The 22,451-nt window shown below is 37.7% G+C and overlaps 1 protein-coding gene across 7 annotated transcripts in view; it reads right to left on the reverse strand.

The window, feature by feature from the left end:
* CACNA2D3 (calcium voltage-gated channel auxiliary subunit alpha2delta 3) overlaps positions 1-22,451 on the reverse strand; it is a 396,747-nt gene that overhangs the window by 120,001 nt on the left and 254,295 nt on the right. For all 7 annotated transcript variants that reach the window (XR_014854750.1, XM_085072721.1, XM_085072724.1 and 4 more), the window contains 2 exons: positions 10,421-10,499; positions 5,919-6,052 (listed from right to left, as the gene is read on the reverse strand). Coding sequence is in view for 6 of the 7 variants with exons in the window: in XM_085072721.1 (XP_084928847.1) it covers positions 5,919-6,052; positions 10,421-10,499 (213 nt within the window). In the remaining variant the exon portion in view is untranslated. The remainder of the gene's footprint in view (positions 1-5,918; positions 6,053-10,420; positions 10,500-22,451) is intronic.

Below are 22,451 nucleotides of genomic sequence, written 5' to 3' on the forward strand. Positions count from 1 at the left end.
CCCAGGGAAGCTTCAAGATGAAATGGACAGAACTGCTGTGCTCTTCCAGGAAAATTAATCCAGACTGGAGTGCTGATAAGAAGGCATTCCCTGGGCTACTTTCTGCTTTTCTCCCATATCAGAGCTTTCAAAAGACCACTGAGAACTGTAGGAGACAAAGCAGAGCTTGGAGAACCTTGTTTTATGAACAAGCTTTCCTGATGGAAGACCTGATATCCAAGCATGGGATTTCTCTTCCCTAAACCAATTCACACAAATGTCAAAGCAAAAAAAGGAAATTCCCATGGAAACCTCAGAGGCAGTTGAAGGTGATGACATTCTCTGATAAAGAGTTGTAAATTCTTAGAGATTAAGAGATGCTGGACACAAAGGGAAGGTTAGAGCATGTAACCAAATCCAAAGTGGGACTGGGAAAGAAGCAGCACAGATTTCTAATTCTTAGGGAATAAAAAAAAAAAGTTTAAAATTTACTGTGTGTAAATTTTCTTATCTCAGCTGCTGATTAATGACACTTCCTGACACTCAGTTCTGCAGTGATTACCAATATTTGCTTTCTTCAGATGTATGTGAACATTCTGAACACATTGATGCATTTTCATGCCTATGCATGCTACAATCTAGAAGTTACTTTTATGAAATAGAGGCCCAGGGAACCTTTTGCTGTGATAGAAATGCTAAATATACCCACTTATTATAATAGCACAATTAACTTGTGCCACCAAAATTATTTGAAGATATCTCTGGGAATATAAGCTGGTGGAAATGAGATACTATTTTATTTTTGTTACTTCATGAAAGCTCTTCTGTGCATTGAACACAAGGAGAACTGTGTGCATGGAAGAAGCACTAAACAGCATTTTAATACCTCACCAGAAAGTTCTGGATAGAAAAATATGCCAGCATATCAGCTTTTAGTCTGGAGGACTTTCTGTTACAACCCTGTACATTATATATGAATATATAAAATATATATTGTCTTTGTGGAACTGGTTCATAGTTCTCCTTTGTCAGAAGAACTGTATCCCAGAATTTAAATTTTCATACACAAAACATTTGGATTCTGATGTGACAGCTATTTGGGAGGCATGAGCTTCCTATAATTTCTGTTGCATTTCTGCAAAGAACCTGGATTAGAGTAAAAGGTATGCCTACATAGTACTTAATTTCTTTTTTATAGATGAAGATGAATAAATTGATTTTTTTATCGTATGTGTAATAATGAAATTGTACTACCCATTTTAAGTATTTCAGAAAGAGTTATTAAAGGCTTTACTTCAGTGAAACTATCTGCCCCTTAAGAAGAAATAAGGTTCTTGGACAGATTGCCTCCCTAGGACAGCATCAGTCTCTTGATCAGGAAATACTTCCAAAAAAAAATACCTCCTTCAAAAAAGGAAAATGAGGGGGTGGGGGTGGGGGGGGAAGAAAGTAATAATAATAAAAAAATATATATATATATACATAAATACAACAACAACTGTAGAATTAAACTAGAATGGAACTAAACTCCATAATGGAATGTAAGTCTATGACCATGTGGGGATAATGCAAATGAAGAATCAACATATGGTACTCTAACACTACAGAAAATTACAAAGAGCAAAAGCACTCACCATTCATATTATGACGAATCATGGCCTGTAATGACTCAGAACACTGCTGTTTTAAATGAACTCTTAAATTCTGGCATACCAGACAGTCATCTCAAAATATTCAGTGAAACAATAATTTGCTCTTTTTAAGCAAAGAGCTCCTCTGATTGGAAACTGAACAGAGCCAACGTGGTAATGTTTGCCTGAATCTGCTCACAGCTTGAGACCAACAGCCTGGAGGAGATGAACTCAACAGTACATTAGATCCAGAGAATATATTCAGGTAAGTTATGAGGAACAAATTTTACCAGGAAGAGTCACAAAGGTCCTAGTAGGTCAAATTGTACACCCCAATAAACAAATTCCCCATCACAAGCTTCTAAACAGTGGGAACTCAGGGGCCAGACCTGTCTTTTTAAATTTCCTCCAGGAAAAAGATGTAGTGTTTCATCACATTCCAAATGGGACCACAAGAGTGAGTTAAAGGCTTCTGTGGTCTACAGATGATTATCCACAATACCAAGAGATGACCTCCATGCAATGCTGCACTTGAATATTCTGATGCCCAGGCCAAATTCCTTTTCCTTCCAAAACATTCACTGTTATTGACTGGCTGTAGATGCATACATGCTACAAAGAAATCATTGACTATTTTAAAAATGTCCCCTCCCTAAAATATTCTATGATCATTTTAGAAATCCTTTCTGCTCACATTTGAAAGTTATCACTTAGAAATCCCTTTTTTTTAAAAACACCCTTGAGGTTATTTTATTTTCCGAACCATGACACATTTGTGGGTCTCAGCAATGTTGAAGGAGTGATATCAGATACAAATGGGAGCTATTTTTTAGCAGAAAAGTTATATTGAGGCTGTTCTGTTGGGGTGATGTCCAGACCTTACTGTCTAGGGCCCACATATCCCATCTGCAGCCTTGGGGGAATGCCTAAACCAAGTACAATCAGTCCAGTTCCCCACAGACCTAAATTCAAATGATTTCAGAAATCTGTTGTTTCTCTGAGAGCCAGTGACAGTTCTTAAGATTCTCTCACTCCTATGTCAAAAGTCCTGGTTTTAAAAGAAACCAGGAGGTTTTACGCACTGATAATAACCTTCCCAATACGAAATCCTGAGTTTAAAGGAAATGAACACAAAGATCTTTCTAATGAAGTGTAATTAAAAATGACCATAGGAGCTGACCAGTTACCTCTTCAGAAAGACAGGAAACACTGAGGAGAGAAGAAAAAGTCTAGGGACAGGAAAAAGGGAAGAAAGGAGTCACCAGAGAGACCTTGTCTCAGTGGCTTTACCTCAACTCTCAATCCTGACAGTGCCAAAGGACACTCAGCCCTGGCACACACACAGGTTGTTCCATGGCATGCTTTCTGCTTTTGATATTTTGCCAGAGATTTCCACTGCTATGAAGGTCATGTTTTTTCTAATCGTTTGTGAAGCTCCTCAGAAGTGCCAAAGCCATGCTGAAGAGACAGCTGTATGAACATTTTGCAGACATCCTCTAACAGGAAAGGTGAACAGACATAGGAATTAGATGCCTTGTTTTAGTAGCAAAATTCCACTGGGAGTATTCCTAAATGGTATCAAACACTTAAACAAACTAACTTCTGGCTTTCACAGATGACTTTGTCCTGCACAAATACTGGATGAGACCAGCCTGTGGTAGCAGGGGAAATGTTTTGTGTCCTAAGATTATTACCATCCAGCTTCCTTCTGTCTGAACCCAGTATGTTCCAGCCTAATGCTGCTTGCTTAGAAACAGCCCAGCTTGCCAATTAGCTCTGCTGTTTGGTGAGAAGGGAACAGGGAAGTGTGTTCCATGCTGCTAGGGCACAGTGACACTGAGTGCAACCATGTAAATACAGCCCTGTGAGTCTAACCTCGGCTGCTCGCACACCGCCGGCTGATAAGGACATCTCATCTCTCTGGAAATGCACTAATACTTCTAACCAGGAAAGATCTAAGCAGCAGCCACAGAGGAGCAGGGACACAAACTGTCTGTGAAAATCAACAGGTGATGGGATGGAGAGGATTATTTTACCAGCACATCCAATGTCAAAGCACTAGAGATGGCCAGGGAATCTGTCTCTGAAAATAGCACTCAGGCAGCTTTAGCTGAAGCAAACCTGGTTTTGGTAAAAGGTTCCCTTCATTCTTATTTTCAAGTTTTGTATGTGACTACTGTATTTTATTCTGTTCCTTTGCCTATTTTGGGGGGGTTTTGGGTTTTTTTTTTTGTGGGTAGAATGATGGAGGAGAGAGTAAAAACATAGTTTTCAACTAAGCAGATCACAGTAGTTTATTTTTCAATCTTTTCTTATACAATCCAACCCATTAGGGTCCTGAATAGAGCTTCCACACCCTTAAAGTATGTGTATGCATGTGAGTGTATACACGAGTGCATGTGTGTATATATACATATGTGTGTGTGTGCACAGTGACACTGATTAGTTTAGTCAAGAGTAAGAAAACAAGACAAGATAAAGAGAATAGCCTGGAAGTATTTTGACTGCAGCAAAAGACTTTTAGTCTGGATTTAAGCCGTTCTATATTGAAGATTGCAACTGCTCCATTGTCTTTTATTTTCCTATTTTCTCCAGATTCCCTCTCCACACTCCCTCTAGTGTTCTTAAATTCACTTGCATTTACTCACCCCTGCTGAATTCACTTAGTATTTCACACAACATTAAGTTGTTAATTTTCCTTAGCCCTTCCATAACCTACAGGAGAGTCACTGAAAGTTTGACTAACTTTTATGAGTATTTTTCTCCCTGCAAGGATAGAGGAAATACAGATTAACAGGCAAAAGAAAGAGTAAAATGTCAGATTAATTCCGAGACAGCAATTTGAACTTTGTTGGTGGGTAAAGGGGACAGCTTGGCGTTGAGAAAGGAGGAAGATATTGTTTGAAATAATGAACGATTCATAGGCTAAGGAAGAGACTTGCACTAAGACTCCACTTACCTGAGTCTCTTCCTGCTACTGTCTCTAGAAAATACACAAACTCCCTTCAACACACACACACTGATTACTTCAAGTGTTTTAAAAAAAAAAGTGAATGAGAACAAGATCCTCCTGGTCATCTCCCCATTTCATGGAATGCCCTGAAGGCACAGTAATAACACATATTTTCTCTTCATCTCATGTTTCAATAAAAGAAAGAGAATAAAGGGGAGACTGGATTAATATATTATTTTAATAAAAGAAAGAGAGATACATTAATTCCCTCTAAAGCACTTAACTTTTTGTTTCTCCTTTATAACTGCAGTTTAAGTATTTATTTTACATTACCCATGGCCACAACTGAAGAATAGAAAAGGCCTAAACAATTGTGAAAATGAAATAAAAGCTCTATTCCCAGGATAGTTTTGTATGGATATAAGACTGAACCATCTAGAAACAGCACAGACTCAAGACAAGCAAAACCCACCAAATATCAGAGTGAAGCTGGTGAGATTCTCCCACCTTGCCCATCAAGTAAAAATTTAAAACAGAAAGAAAGAAACATCATCGTTATGAGTAATTTGTGATCTTCTATCCATTACATTGAATACTTGGCACCTCTGTATTAAATGGCAGACATTTCTACACACTCTTACTCTATGGATAATATACTAACCAAAATATTTTAATCTGAACAAAGGAAATATAATAAGAAAAAGAGAATAGATAAAACTCTATTTCAGACCAATCCATGAAAATGAACGACCTTTACCTGTAAATCTGATGATTTACCACAAATGCTACAGAAGTATCACAAGACATCAGTCACTGTATAATAGAAAGTTGTGCTTTAACTCTAATATTTCACAAGAATGTCAAGTTAAAACTGAATATTTATGACAATTATTTTAACATACCACCCATTCAATACAATTTAAAAGGCAGAATCTTCTCAGTATTCTTCCCCAAGATATCACAGTTGACCCCTGGATGTTGACCCACCTTGCTACACTAAAAATATTGATTCTTGTCAGTCTATGTGTTTATACCCACAAATTCATTGACATGTTTTAAGACATGTAGAAAAAATGGTTAGTCAATATAGCCAAATTCGGTTCAATGCTCATTTTTGATTAATAAATGTAGGTGTGAAGATCATAAACTTTAAAATTATTCTGTAACTTATGCTATTTTCTATGTAATTACAATGTATAAATATCCACTAAAGTTCAGAAATGTTGAATTATTTGCTTGTAGCCTAAAGACATCAAGTCCCAATTCTTACATTAATTAGCCCATTCCAGCAACAGATAGCAGGTTCATCAGGAGTGTTTCTACCACAATATTTTTGCTTTATCATGCAGACTTACAGTGCTGTCAATGTATGCTTCAGTCCACACCACATCGTGCTCCTGGTCAATAACCTTTGGTCGGCTGAGAACATGGAGATATTCCATGACGTTCTCTTGCACATCAGCTAAGGTGGAGATCTGAGTGAAAAACCCTGGGAAAACACACAGTTCCAAGTTACAAACCAGAGAGAACAAATTAAGGAAGTTTTCAAGAAGGAGCATTATGAGGTTTATGTCGGTCATGTTTTCTGCTTATTTCCAAAGAAAAAATGCAAAAGATGAACATTTCATCAGAAGCAGCCTCAAACTAATAATTGGTGAAAACAGACACCTGTGAAACCTTTGGCCACCCTTCAAGAACAGGGTTTCCAACACTGCTATGACCCACTGCACTGTCTGTACTAAACTTCTGTTTCCAGACCACATTTTTTTTTTAATGGTTTGAGCTTTTTTCTTCTAATGCTGCCTACTTTAAAGTCTAGAACTGCTATTATCTTTGTCCAACTATACCTCATCCACTTTGTCCAGTTCCAAGAAACATGATGGTGTAGAACTACAGCAACAGAATTGTAGTTGCATATGCTCTGAAACAAACTTACAGAATGTGAATGAAAAAAATAAAAGCAGTATGTTATTTACAAATATGGCAGGTCTCAGAAAATGCAGACTACAGCTAGAATTCATTGGCTAGGTGATCACAGCCTTGTTGATCCTTTAAAGCATCTCCCTCCTCCAACCTGACAGCACTGAGAACATCAGCTATTTGAGATGTCACCACTCCCTTTTCAGTGCTTAGATGTCAAGTATCTTTATACATCCCAAACTTGGCATCTGGAGCCCACATCACGCAAGAGTGATGAAGGACTGACAAATTTCAAGGCTACAATTTCATCAGGCCTCATTTAAATGCATCCCTTGCCATCATTTACTTCCCGTTAATGAGAAAAGACCAACATGAAAGAGGCCTCACTGCAATTTTAATCATTTGACAAGATCACAACTTCTGTCAGCCTGGAATACTGAGCTTTCTTAAGCTCCAGCAGAAAACAAGGCATCTGCAAAGAACTTCTGAGCTGTGTTTTTGCAGGAGCCAGTTTGAGCAAGATTGTAAAGGTGCTCTGTAATCTGAATCTAGAACTTTCTGAATCTGTACACAGACCCATAATCCCAGCACTACACACGTTTCATCTTGGTGTGAATGAAGGCACAGTGAAAGAACAGACATTACAGCAGACAGCTATATGATGAAACAACTCATAGCAGTAGCTTAATGCACATCTTCAACTTAATAATAAAAAGCATGAGTGAAAATAACTTTTGATCTTCTAATGGGATAACTCTACCAAAAGTTACTATATTAGAGCTAGGTAGGAACAACATTGAGTAATATGCTTTTAGTTATTTTTTATCTCATATTTAGGTTTTCTGACAGTTCGTGTGTTTCCAGCTACATATAACTCAAAAGACTTACCTTCCTACACTGCTAAATTTTACATCTCTTATCTAGAGATCAGAGATGCCCATGGAATTAAAACCCACCCTTACTGTTCCTATACCAAGGTTTAATCACCAGATAAAGACTTGCTCTGAAGTTCTTGAGAGCAGCTGCTGAGGCCATGTCAGCAATAGCAGCAAACCCATGCTTCAATTTTTGCATTCCAGCACCTGCTTCTCAGCTCCCTGGTGTGTGAGTTATGCCACCTCAGAGTCCCCTCACAGTCAGCAATACCTTTTTTTCCTCCCCAGCAGGAAAAAACTCATGAAGGAAATGGGTAAGATTTGGTAATGACAAGCATGAGAGATGTATAATAATGTGGTAAAAGACAGACACTTATGCTCTGCATGTGGGCTGCCTTTCCCCATTACACAGGCGCTGCAATGTTTTTTGGATGGCTTGTTTTTCTCTAAAATGTCCACCATTAGAGCGATAACTTCACAAAATGCCTCCAATTGATTTTTACATGGAGTGCAGTACTTTTCGTTTCCTGGGCACTATGCAAAAGAGATGCAATTCTCTTGCAACTAATACAATAGCAGAATTAAAAAATCCTCTGGGTAGGGACTAAGGAGTGAATTCATTGTTTCAGTGCAGCTGTAAAACTCCCAGGGAGGTTTCCCCCTTTCCCCCCCAGCTCTGGAGCAGGTGAAGAGCCTCCATCCCTGGCTGCCTGCCACCCCCAGAGCCCCCAGTGCAGGAGGGGCTGAGGTCGTGCTAATAATGGGAATGGATGTGATGGGGGCTTCCTGCACGGAGCTCTCTGCTAACACAATAGTCCATAAACTGCTCCAGCTGGGGCACAACCTGCCTCGGGGCTGATCTGTCCTCTGCCTGAGCTGGAGCTGCTAGCAGCTCTCTGATACGTGAAGCATTTTTCTCTACGTTGCTTTCTCAGCCTCTGCTCCTTTGTACTGATGAATCCAATCCTTTGTTCATTTTATAATATGCTAACCCACCGTGATGACCCTTAACAAAATGTTTAAAAACCCAAATAAGTAACACATAGGCTGTCCAATTACTAATGTAATAGTGAATTTTACTGGGAAAAAAATAATTTATCCCAGCTGCTTTGTTAGCAAGTAATGCATTAACTCCCATCTTTATGTCTGCAGCTTTCTGCTGGAAGTGATGCTGAGGGAAAGGTAGTGTCACCTCTAAATTCTGGATGTTACTGATGACATCTGGAACATGCACTCTAAGCACTAGGAAATCGTCACCTTTGTTCACCCAGAATCTTAGTAAATCTCATTTTCCTTAGCATGCACTTGCTTATGATACAGAAGAGTAAATCACTGCAAATTTCACAAACCGCTCTAGAGGGATTTTGGGGATCTTGAATGTTTTAATGTCTTTAAAATGGTTTGGTGTTTTGCTTCATTAAGCAAACTCCCTCTAGATATGCCCTACTTATACAGAAAAATGTAACAGAAAAACATGCTTGGGGTTTTTCAAGGCTTCACCGTCAGAACCCAGAAGCCAATGAAGTTTTGCAAGGTGGGGTGAATTTCCCCTGTGACCCATTTTGAAGGAAAGGGCTGCTGTCCACAGTCCAGTCAGCTGGAAAGCCTGCAAACAGCCTTCATCTAGGTTGTGCTTCCAAGGGGAAAATCACTGCAAGGAAAATTGATTTTAGGGTCATTCACCCTCAGTGACAACAACATATTTTGGCCCACCCATGCAAGGAGTAAACTGCAGTCCTGCTATTCAGCTGATTTTAGACCAGCTTTACTACACTCCTCTTCTGTTGGGCTGTAATCCCTCATCTCACTGGAATAAAATGGACAAGCTGTAACTGAAAACTGCAAGAAAAAATCTAAATCTGTGCTGTCTGACTACGTCATGCTGTTTCCAATTGTGATTTTCAAAGCTAAAAAATAATTAATTACTGATTAGAGGTAGAAGATTTTTATGTTATAAGCTATCAGAGAGCAGGTATTGTAACTATTAAACTGAGAGGGAAATAAATTTATAGAAGCAACAGTCATTAAGCTGTTCAGTTGATTCATATGAGAAAGACTGACTCAAAGCAACATGGCTCTGAAAAGAACAAAGTAGTGCTGAAGAATGACAAAGGTGACCACTTTTCCCCTCTGGGAATAAGCAAGACGTGGACCAGATGATCTCCTAAGGCAGCCTCCATTGCCTGGTCCTAATTTCTGAGTTGCTGTACTTAGATCTTTATGAATTTGTGGAGCTGGGCTAAAAAGTTAAAAGATTTTGTTGATTAAATTGTCTTCAAAAAAGATGCTTCAAAGGATTCTTATACTATTATTTAAACTAAATTATGGTGTAATATTAGCTGATTAAGACAAGACTTCAAACTGAGTAATTTCCATCAGCTGGACATAACAGTAGTTAAAGAAATAATGACTAAATGGATAGCACCTGATGCAATTCATCATAATGTAATGTGGCACAATGGAAAAAAAGAACTCTTATTTTTTTTCCAAGAGGAAAGAAAAAGGAAAACCTGAAGATTAATTGGGGTTTGGGGCTGGTTTTTTTCCTGAATCATTCTTACTTATACTAGTCAATCCTTTTACTGCAGCATCTCAGCATCTTAAATGTTTTAATGCTCTTTTCCTTAAAGGATATAAACCAGTTTTTTTCAATTAAACTGTCAGTTCCTCAAGGGACAGGATGTCTGGTGTTTTACATACCATGCCTAACTCAACAGGACTTTTACCCAATGTCCTTAGAAACCAAACTCACTCTGAGTAATAACAGCTATAAGAGAACAAATGCTTTGCAATTGGTTTGTTTTCTGAACAAAAATTTAGGACCACATAGTTTAAAAGATTCATACATATTTTAAGGAAGAAAATTCAAAATTGGGTGCTTTTCCTCTTTAAATTGTATGTTACAAGATAATTGAGTCTTTTCATTTTCTGGGCAAAAGAAAACAACCCATTCTCTGTGATTAGTTGTGAGCAGCACCATATCTGTGGAATGGTCAGATGTGCAGGAAAGCTCAGCAATGGGGTTTTGAAAACAAGGCTTTCACAAAAGGAGGTTAACAAACCTTTGTTAGCACAGGCCATCCACTTCAGGTTATCAGCAAATGCAGCTTCTCTTCCAATCAGATAGGTAAAAATACGGACCTGAAAGTAGAATGCAAAAGATTTATCAATTAATACTGCATTAAAAACATATCCAGTGGAACTGCAGATACAGATGTGTAATTCACATGAATAAAGGCTTTCTAAGAAAGTTTTTTTGGCTAAGCAGCACAGTAGGTTAAAAAAATCTCTGCCCATAATGTCTTCTTGTTAAAAATGTGGCTTTTGTTCTGGGTAATGGAATGGCTGATCTTTTTGAATGTGTTTAATATCTGACCTTTAACTAAAGTTATGGTTAATGTGTAATTGAGAATAAACTAAAGCCACTGGAGTACAAAATGGCATGTTTCAGACAGATCTGTTCTGCACTTCTGAATTCAGAAAATTGCTATGATGTGGGGGAAGAGGCACTTAATTAGAAAATACTTCTGTAGATAAAGAATGTGCAACAGCAGGCAAGCAAATTTTTCAAGGTTTTCAAGGTTCGTATGACACAATATCATTGTCAATGCAGAGACAGGTACCCACAAGTGGCACTTTAATATAATTTAATTCATTTTTAAATGAAAAAAATTCTCACCGTTTTTCCCATTAACTTTTTTTCCTCATTCACAAATGACATTATTTATGGAATAAACCAACTTTATACTAAGTTCCCATAGGGTCTTTTTTTCCCACCGAAGTAGTTTTAAAATACCCTGAAAGTCTCCCACTTTACTGTCAGTAGTGACACAATATTCTCTCCCTGCCCTTTTATCAATTTTCCTAATGGCCACATCCTGTTTCCAAGCATACACAGTGTTTTGTGTTATCATCATGCCTAGAGACCAGATTTCAATCACAAAACTTTTCCCAGTCTCTCAAACATAAAATACACACTGAACTGAATCATAATTTATATGGTTTAAAAAGTCTCCATACTGATGGTGTAGTGTTGCAAGTTTGAATTCAACAGTCTGCATAATCCCACTCTAAAACTCTAAAGAGCACAACATTAAACAAAAGAATGGTGCTTTTATATTTTGTGGATGACTATGAAAAGCATTAATAAAGAAAACCTTTATTCTATAAAGGCACATGAAAGTGCACAGTGAGATTTACACTCTCAAAATACAGCATAAATCACTGTCACATTTTATCTTCCTGCAAATGATGCTCGAAAATAGCCTATGATGGGACTGAATACTGAGAGATTTATATTTAATGATCTGCTTTAATCTATAAAGAATCAAACTAGACTATGTTCCTAATAAAAGGAGACCAGCCTTATCTAAACAGATGAGCAGTAAGCATGAGAACAGGCACAGGCAGCAAAACAACCTACAAAAAATAAAATTTCAACAAACTGGTAACATGGATCATCATGAGGAATGGGCTGTCTCCATGATACTGTTGCAAGGATTTTAATGACTTTTCTGTAAATATATTTTCTACATCTAGTTTACTTAGTATATAGCAGTTTTGCTGGAAAATATTTTAAGCATGATAAAAATACTGTTAATTATCATTACTTGAAAAAATAAAGGAATTTATAAAATAGATTGCTTAAAGATAAGTGATCCAAATTTATGAAGTGTTGTTTCCTTCCCTGTCCCAAGGCATTTTGTATTTTTCTCTACACACTTTCCATGGCACACGTTATACAAGCGATGTTTGCCACTCTCAGCATGAAGAAAAAGTCTTTCATAGAGTGAAATATAAGTTACATTATAATTCTAAAATACCATTTCTATAGTCCTGATTACTTAATAGAATAAACTATTATTCATAGTAGTTTTATAAGAAATAACCATGACAGGATCACAGGAAGGTATTTTAGTTAAAAGTAAAGCCACTGATACTTTAATGTTTTCCTTCTACATTGACCTTAGACACATTAATAGGTATTGCAAATATTGTTTCATACTTCATTCACAATAGTGAGAAAAATCCTCATGATGGGTTCTGATAGAAAAGAATTGTGATTATTTCTGTACTTCTGTAAGTTTCATTTCATCAGTTCATTGAACCCATTACCATGAACTCAATTCCCTGTGAGCTTGCAGTGAAAACCATTAGCCATACACTGCAGAAGTATCACAGAATCACACACAGTCATAGAATTAACTAGCCTGGAAAAGACTTTTGAGATCATTGAGTCCCACCTATGACCCAACACCACCATGTCACCACACCATGGCACTGAGTGCCACAGCCAGCCTTTCCTTGAACACCTCCAGGGACAGTGACTCCACCAGCTCCCTGGGCAACCCATTCTTATAAAACAAAGATTCAGCATGTTGTTATCTGCTTTCAGAGACCACAGCAGAGACTTAGGTAATATTTTAACTTGCATGAATAAGTCCACATTCTAAATCCTGTTTTTCAAAACCAACTTTGTTCTACACCCCTTTTATACTATTTTTACTCTTCTGGATAGCTGTTCTATGTGATAATTCTAGATGTATAATACAAATAAACAGAAAAGTTACTGTAGCTATAGATATGTTTACTGCAGATACATAAAAATATAAGACAGTATTACAGAACTACTGTATTAATTTGGCAAGATAAGTTCAAACTACTTGAACTGCTATCCATGGATGAGACCTGTGCAGTGCTAGGCTATGTATGGTGCAAAATAGGACACACAGCAACTGAATGGAAAGTGTTTCAAATCAGTTCTGCTCTGCAAAATGATTGCATGAAAATGTTTATTCTACTCAAACAATCCACATAAAGCACTAATATTGTGTAGTTTGCTGATAAATATATATATAGTATTGAGCCATATGATTGAAATATCTGTAATTAATAATAGATGAGGAAGTGTAAGGTGTGTCTGTCTCATTCTGTTGTTTGTACTGGACCTTGAAAAAATAACAAAATAGAAAGTATGAGCTTTAATAGGTATATACATTGTATAGACACACACTGATGCACCTATATTGGTATCATATGGTAGAGCATAATATTAGGACACTAAAAATTCTTTTGAATCCATATGGAGAGAATGTTTCAGTCAAGGCAGACTGAATAAATTCAAAGTTGTTATGGGCCAATCCCAGAAGATCCAGTAACAACATTTACATAGTCTCCATATGCTCTGGCTAACTGAGTATAAGCCAAATGAGAAAAACACCTTTGAATATCCAAGTGCTGTGACTGAATCAAGAGACCACTTCCATCTGAGAAGGAATCTGCATCAGAGGGTGCAAGTGCCTCTCTGGCAAAAACCATATGACACAAAGAGAGCCCTTCAGTTCTGGATAATTTTGAAACCTTTACAAGATACTTGAAAGAGACACCTGAATCCAAATATTTTCTGTGTCTGACCTGCAAAGTATTATATATCAACTATATTAAGGCTTATCATTAACTGTTAGGTGTGGAGAAAGAAAATATTCTCAGACAGATGCACCAGCCTTGAATTTTTATATCCTATCTGCAAAACTGAAAATTGTAGATGTCAGATTCACTGAAAACAAAACAAAACTTACTCCAAGATCAAAAACTTTAATATTTTCAATTATACTTGCTGTTTCTGCACAGTAGGTGCCACAGACTGCTATTTTTAAGGCAGTGTTCACAGAAAATGGAGTGAGAGCTCCACAGTAATATTAAAGAAACTGAAAGGACAATGGAACTAGAAATGTTAATAGAACTTGTGACTTTCTCACTTCATATTTTTCTAAAGCAAGTGTTGAACAGCAAAGAGCACCCTTTGAGATTGATGTATTTTAATTATCTTTAAAACAGCAGCTGTGGAAACCTCCCATATGTCACCCTGTTATTATGTCTCATTCCTGACCTGGAAGGGTCACTTCCTGGAAAGAGACTCCATTCAGTTCCTCTTCTTACTAAAAGATTGCTGCATAAGCTCAGATGGCTCCAAACTGTGGAATCAAATTCATAGTATGCAACCAACTAATTTCAGCAGTGCATTTTCTGCTGGTCAGCTCCTGTGTGCAGGGCAGTGCACTCTGCTCCAGGAGTCCACAGTAAATTACTGAGAAGCACAATTTGACAGCAGTTGTCACAAGCTGTGGTGGAAACTGCTCCCATCTACACAGCAGAGTTAACCAATATTAAGGCATTGGATCTCCAAGCTCAGTAGTTCAGACAAAACCAGACACATATCTTATGTGGAGTAAAACACTTAAATCAAAAGCAAATATATACTGCATACATTATCAGTATTGTTATCTTGCTTTCTCTCTGGTTTTCCAGTGCCTGTTTTTTCACATTCTTGTTGCCTTGCCTAGGCACAGATCATGGTTTGGTCTACACAAGTAGTCTCTACTCTCTGTTGCAGCCCCTCAAATTCTGAGAAATAAGAGAGCATTGTAAGTAAGTTTTTTGCTTTTACAGGGAATATTCTGAAGTTTGAACCTTTAAAATCTGGACAGAAGGTTTATGTAAAATCTCAGAGATGCATACACTCAGCCATTAGTGAGGAAACCTAAGAATGATGACTTAAATGACAGCTATTTCAGCGCTAACCACTTCATCTGAAATATCCACTTAACGGTTCCATCCATTATGTGTGGGCTAATCTGCAGTCCCTGAACTGTCCTCACCTCAAAACTTCATTAAACTGGGAGCACAGGGAGGAGAACAGGGACCTTCTTCTGTCTGTTAAGCAAGACAAGTCAATCTGCAAGATTCTACACGCTGGAACTGTGAATTCATATCTCCATGCCAAACAGCTGGTAAAATAGTATTTCCAGAAATTTTAAATACCGTGTGGGAGGGGAAATGGGACTTCTGCTTGCAGCTGACAGTTCAGACCTCTGTTTGCAGCTGCAAACTATTTCATGGACATCTTCAGCAAAATAGTCTTTCCTTTCTGGCTCAGCAAGAAATAAAAATAGTCCTGTGGCAAGAGGTATGGAATTTAAGTGAGATATAGGGACAAAATTCAAGTTCCCATAGCTATAATCTGTGGTGGTCCAGAAACACCTCAGCTATTCTCAGCATAGAGGAGCAAATGGACTGACTGGGAGCAATGGATCAATGTGGGACTCAGTGATTGTCTGAGCTCCTCAGCAGCCTCACAAAAATAATTGATTTAACTGCTACAAGGGCTCTCAAGGTGAGAGCTCTCAAGACAACTTTTCCTAGGCACCTCATGCTTCCCTCCCAACATTACATTGTGCTTGTCACCACTTCCAGATTAGTCTTCACTATCACTCTTCTTCACACAATCCCATCCCCTAGTAGCCTCTTTCCAGCATCCTTTGGCACACCTCACCTCAGAAGACACCAGTGGGAAAAGGGGGGATTGATGCTGCAGGTGGTCCCTGTGTTAAGCAGATGGCACAACCCCACATTTTCCTGTGATGAACAGTCTGGTTGCAGCCATAAAGGATTTTGAGTCATAATGGGTTCACTCACCACAACCAGTAGGATTTACAACAAAAAAATCTGAACAGGCTCCAGCCCTGTGCACAAGAAATCTTTCCAAATGTGAAAAGGGAAAGATGTCAAACTGGTAAGATGTATTGCAGGTTCTAACCAATACACACACAAATCAATCCAAAAATAAACATGAATTCCAAGTGTATTCAGTGCATGTAGTTGTTGCAAAGGGCATAATGTGCAGGGCAATGAACAGGCATGGGAAAGAAGAAATAGAAATATATAGTCACTCTTGAAACTTCAATTTATCTCTGTCCTCATAGTTTTTTTCTTTAGTTCATTATTTATTAGGAAGTAGAAACAAACAACTTGAGGATCTATTTGCATTGATAACAGGAAATTCCATGAAGACAATGATCTAAAAGAGCACACAAAATTCTGCTGAGGGGGGCTGCAGAGCCCTGTGATGCAACTTTAGACAGTACTATCTCAATATCTTCTGTCCTAGTAGAGACCTTTGCCCTGGGAGGTGCTGAAAGCCTCAACTTACAGTGCACTCAGTGCAAGGAAGGCATGAAATTGAAGACATTACCTCATGAAATTGAATCCTTAAATGTTAAGTTACTCAGTAAAAGGTTTTTTTCATTGTTAATTTTTCTCCTGTAGTATTCAAAATACTCTCTTTTGGGAAAGTTTACATTTATGCATTTTCTCATGTTTTTTTTCCTTCCTGCACACTGTACCCTGACAATTTTATAACATTGTCTTCTCTTGTAGTGATATGGAAACTCCATGCATTGTACCCTAAGAACTGATGGGAGAGTTAGCAAAAACAAACCCCAAATAATTAATACATCAACTTCACTGGAAAACAAGACATTGTAAGCAAAAGCTGCAACAAAGAAAAAAAACTTCATCAAGAAGCCGAGCCCTGCTTCCCCAAACATCCACATCCCCAACAGCTCTTAGCATAGACCTGCCTCAGAAAATTCGTGCAGGAGAAGAGGAAATGGACATGCAGTTAATCCCTTGTGGTCAGGGGACAGCAGCATTGTGTCACACTCAGCTGTGGGGAGCTTTTCTACATCTGCTCTCTAGGTCTAGGCCCGCTGAGAGTTACTTTTGCAAAATTCAAACAAGCCACATGTTTTGCATGAGACATCAAGTGAGAGTATTTTTTTCTAGCCCTGAAAATGTGCTGACATACTTAGCTGATTTACAGAAAATTATAATGCAACTCAGGATTTACAAAAAATAATTTCCCACTGTGAAAATTCACTCAATACATAAGAAATATTGCTAGCAGGGAAAGATTGGATTATGCTGTTTTACACTGTGCAAGGACAGAGCAGGGGATGAGAAAGTGTCCAACTCAAGGCTTGTTAACATATTATCATTTCCCTAAAAGAGTTTGATGGTTGGCATGGATGTGAAAAAAAAAAAAAAAAAGTTTTTAACATGGGGCATCAGCTTTAGCCATTTTACACATCCTGGATTTTTGGTCACACAGCACTGAGTAAGATCAGTTCCTTCACAGGCAGCACAGCAGGAGCTCAACAATAAACAATATATAAAGATGTAGCAGAGCAAATAGGTTGTATCAAAGAACCATTTAAGAGATGGTATTTAAAATCAAAACTAAAAACCTTATTATGTCTAATAAGCATCCAGTCCTTTCTAACTCTTTCCTGCTTAGTGTGCAGCACATGCTAATGATGTCAAATAGGCAACCAGCAATGTACCAAGTGTGGCACAACAGTGCAGCTTGAATGCACTAAATTCTCAGCAGTTCAACAAGTTGATTCAGCAAAGACAATTTTCACAGTTTTTGAGAATATTAAACTTTTTGGCTGAGCCCATGCCTAGGAAATGACATCCCAAAGACTAGTCTTCACAAAAACTTGAGATTACCCAAACCAACTGGTTGCCTTCAATGTGCCTTCCTTTCAGCACAAATTATAACTGCAACAAATTACTTTGAGCCCAATGGGTTGGGTTGTAAATATTTCAGACATATAGAGAGAGTGGGAATAAAATCTTTATACAGCATCTCCAAATACTGTGTAAATTCTATGCATTATTACTGAAAGCTATTTTAGAAGTATTTTCCTGAGTTTAAAAAAATTTAATTATTCTACTTTTTATATCATTCCACTGTAAATCCAACCATTGTACAACAAATTCAACTACATGGGATATAAAGGGAGAGGGCAATTTTATATCAAGTTTATTTTATTAACTTTCAAAAACTGCCTGACATCACTTTTGTATCATAAACCATGTTACTATTTCAAAGTAAAATAAAATAGATTTATTGGAGCTAGGAACAAATTCTATGCTATCATCTGAAAAGCAAAGGAAATTTTTAATTCCATTCCTGATATGCAAGATTCCAGGTCAGTCATTACAAACCTTTTACAAGCCAAGCCTACAGGAACTACTGAAGCATAATTCAACTACACCTAATATTGACGTTCTTCAAAATCCTGGAGGATTTGCTGAAATGTAGAACATACATTTTCTTCCTGAAATGCAAAATAGCAGCCTAAACAAATTAATTTTTCTGAATGTAGAGAAGGGGAAGGGATTAGAGCAGAAGCCATGACATAACCAACTTTCTTGGATCCAACTGAAGCTCCTGTGGAAAAAGCAGCTTCATACAATTTCTGCTACTACTCTACTCAACTTTCTTGTATATCAACTAATTTTATTTTTTTTTGCAAGAATCCATGAGAAAAGATCAAAATCAGACTAAATTCTAAGTAACCAAACACTGCCAATGTCTCCACTTGTGCTATTGCACAGTTCCAGGATGTAACGTAGAACAATGGTGACTCATTTCCAGTGCACTTCACTGTGCATGGTGCAGACACAGACTAGAGGATGACATAATGGATAAAGCACTGGCCTTTCACCCTTGGGATTTTGTCCAGCCTGCAGTCCTATCAGATAATGGGTTTGGCAATCTCCACTGGTCTCTTCTGGACACTAATCCCCACTACAGAGTCTCTATAATTCATCATATAATTTAATACACCTGGCAACTTCACCACCAGTTCATTCTTTTGTTACATAATGGCCCAAAGTGAAGTCAAGGGTGGTTAATGCTCTGACAACTGGCTATTATCTCCCATAACAGCTGATTTTGAGGGGATTATTGCAGTCATAAACCATTTTATAAAAATTGGCAACTGGGAAAGCAGTGTAAGAAAATAAGGTGATATTTAGAAGTTTTATCACTGATTTTCTACCAATCTGTAATGGAGTTTTCTAGCATCCAAAAAATGCTGGAGAGGAAACTTGAGATTAAAGCTACAGATCATGAGCCAAGAATCTGAGGCCTGAACAAGCTGATAGTCAGAAAGGTTTGATTATTTTGAGGTTACAGAAGCCTTTTGTCTTTCTTTTTTTTTTTTTTTTCCTCCGTCAAATGTACAGTACATTTCTTCTTTATTTTGTCTCAATTGTTTGCTCACCTCTTCACTTTATCAGGATTCTTTCCTTTTCAATTTGAAGTATTTCACCACCTTTGGTACTCTGGTTTTAGACCCACAGCCTTGCTCACAAATGAACAAGGGACTCCACTGCTAAGTGACCCTTCAGGCAGGACAAACGGGAGGTGCACTCAGTTTATGGGACAAGAAATCAGCTCACTGGAACTGTGGGAAAGGTGGGGAAGGTGAGCAGTTGAGGGTCCAGTCTGAACTACAATGGCAAACAGACAGCAGTACCAAGGAACTCATAGCCAGGGGAATTAGCACACAGCATTCCCCACAGGCTGCAGATAAGCCTGGCTTCTGCAAAGTTATAAAAAGGCATCAAAAATTTCACCAGATCAAAGTTAACAGAATGTAATCGTTGTGTGGTAGATGTCAAACTGTAGAAGGCTAATTAAAAAAGGTGTGAGGTCCTTCTGGGCTCTCTGGTACATCACAGCCACATCTGTGCAATGTCATTTTGTATCATTGAATGCAGCAGTAGTTGGATGCTCTATATTGAATCAACAAAATTGCCTCATGGAATAAATTTCACACAAAGAAAAAAAAAATCATTAAAATAAACCCAGAAAAATTCAAACCATAGCCAACTCTTGCTCTGACCAAGAGGCATGTCCAATTTAATAAAATATGATCCGTTGTGTAGAAGCTTTACAGAATTGTGTTGAACTGAGCTTCTGTATTTCATGGCTCAGGATATCTGTCTTTTTTCATGCAGGCTTGAACTGAGCAAGCTTTCCTTCACTCCAAGGAGTTGTAAATCCCCCTGGCCTGTGCTTCAAACCAACCGTTTTAGGTGAAAGTCAATGCAGTGCTGAGCTCTCTCTGTAAGCCTATGTTTGGTTCTGTACAACTGAATTTGATGATAGGTTTTATACTAAGTTCAGTGGCAAAAGGTTCAGGTTCTAAAAGTCCAACAACAGGAAGATTTTCATAATGCAGCACAGAAAAATGTAGTGAGGACTGCTCAGAGAATGCAAAGAACTTTGAGAATTGTAGGTATAAAAGAATCCCAGAATATGAGTTGGAAGGAATCCACAAGGATTATCAGAGTCCTGCCCAGGACAGCCCCAAGGATCACACCTTGTGCCTGAGAATAAAACTGAAGACTTACAAGACCAGGAAAAAGTTTGTGCATGGAGTTTTAAGATTACTTTACTTGTTCCTTGAAACACAAAATCAGCCAAAGCAGAAAGAAGAAGCTGTAAATGCAGATGCTGCTCTGATGGAACAGCAGTCCCACTGTTTGAAAAACTCTGGTAGGAATGTGTGTTTATTGTTGGACTTCCTGTGAGTAGAAACACTACAACTTCCTTAAGAAAATCTCTCTCAAAATGCTGAGTTACTAGATAGGAAAATAAATGAGATTTTACATAAAAACTGTCTGCTATGCCTAAAAACATTTAATCCTTCAAACACTATGTATATACACCATGAATTGTTTGAACCTTCAAAGTGCTACAGCAAGGACATAAAATAGACATGAAATTCCTTTATCTTGACATTTTAACCAACTGAAGGCAATTGCTGCTCAGACTGTCATAATATACCAGTCAGTATTAAAATTGCTATGCCTTTAAGTTTATCTTTGATTAAAAATTAAATGTACCTCTACTTTATAATTTTTGTAGCCCTACAGCATCCATGTGGTCTCACTGTTAAGCGAAGTCAAACTAAATATTTAATACACCATTCTAATTAGCTACAAACTATTACCTGATTTAAGTCTGTAAATGAATGTGAAAAGACTCTGGAGGCCTTATGTTAACCTTCATCCACTCCAGTTGTATGAGAGAAATTACAGGCTCTAATTAGACTCTTTAAACTGCAAAGAAATAGAATTTTCATAACCAGCTTATTAAAAAACGAAGACCCCCTTGGGACAGGGCAAATTGCTTCTACCCTGATCCGCTTATCCTTGTACAACACCATACAGAAGATTCATGTTGTCTGACTTGCAGCTCATATTTTTCCCAAATTAATGAGCACTCAAATTATTCCAGCTGCCCCCTTGGCACAGGGAAAAATTGAAAATCCATGGCTGCCAAGTGACGTGTATAACCCAGCTGCTAAATAAAATGTGCTTAAGGGGACACAGCTGTCGAGGTGACTATTTACATTAAAATAAGTCCATGGATACAGAACAAATGTCTAAAGACAGAAACAGTGTACAGCACTTTGTTTAACCCTTGAATTTAACCAGGTCATGAAAATTCGCAACATCATTTATAGGCTAAAGGTAAGTGCATGGTGTTTTCACCTTATGATTTATTTCTTCCAATTTGTCTAGTCTTGGAAAAATTCTGATTTTCTTCTGCAAAATGGGCAAACTCAGAGGAATCACATTAAAGAGTAGAGTTCACATGTCAGAAAGGACAGCTGATTTTTCAAAACAACTCTACTTGAGGAAAACACAGAAAATTTAACTCCATTTCCTGCACTCCAAACATGTGCAGTGTGATGATAAGCACAATCTTTGATGCAGCAGAACTGAAAATATTACTTGCAGAGAATTCACAGACTTGGAGAGTCAAAGAGAGATTTTTACATTTTTTTGCCTTAACCTACACAGGTTGCCAACTCCCTTCCACATGAAGCTGAGGATACCAGGTGTTACCTTTAAAACACTAAATAGTGTAAGAGCTCTGTTCTGTAAGAGTTAACTGTATTCTAAAATACTTTAGGATGCTGCAATTCATAGGCCACATTTTAAAATGTTTTATAAACCATGACCATAACCCAGCTGACTTGAAAAGCACCATGCCAGCTGCACTCATACCTTGGAATAACAGGGGCCAATGCAAGGTTTCTCCTTACTAATCAGGAATACTAGGCCAGAGGACACCTTGGATCTAGCACCATAATCTAGATTCACATTTTTACAGTCAGAAACATTTACTTTGTTCAGCAAGTACGTGTGAGGCCCAAGCTGTAAGAAAAGGTGTGTGCAAGCAAACCCTACCAAGAATTGTGCAGAACCCAACAGATATGTGGAGAAGGTTCAGTTAGTCAAAGGTTTTTTTTTTAGCCTTTACCAGACAGTTTAATTTGAGTAGTTACTATGACACAAGCATTTTTAACTATTAGGATTAAGAGCTGAGGATATATTTGGGAAAAAAAAAAAGGTAGATAAATAATATGTTTTTAAATCAATGGA

The sequence above is a fragment of the Lichenostomus cassidix genome, chromosome 12 (genome assembly GCF_008360975.1).
Source record: "Lichenostomus cassidix isolate B80296 chromosome 12, HeHo_3.0, whole genome shotgun sequence".
NCBI lineage: Eukaryota > Metazoa > Chordata > Aves > Passeriformes > Meliphagidae > Lichenostomus > Lichenostomus cassidix.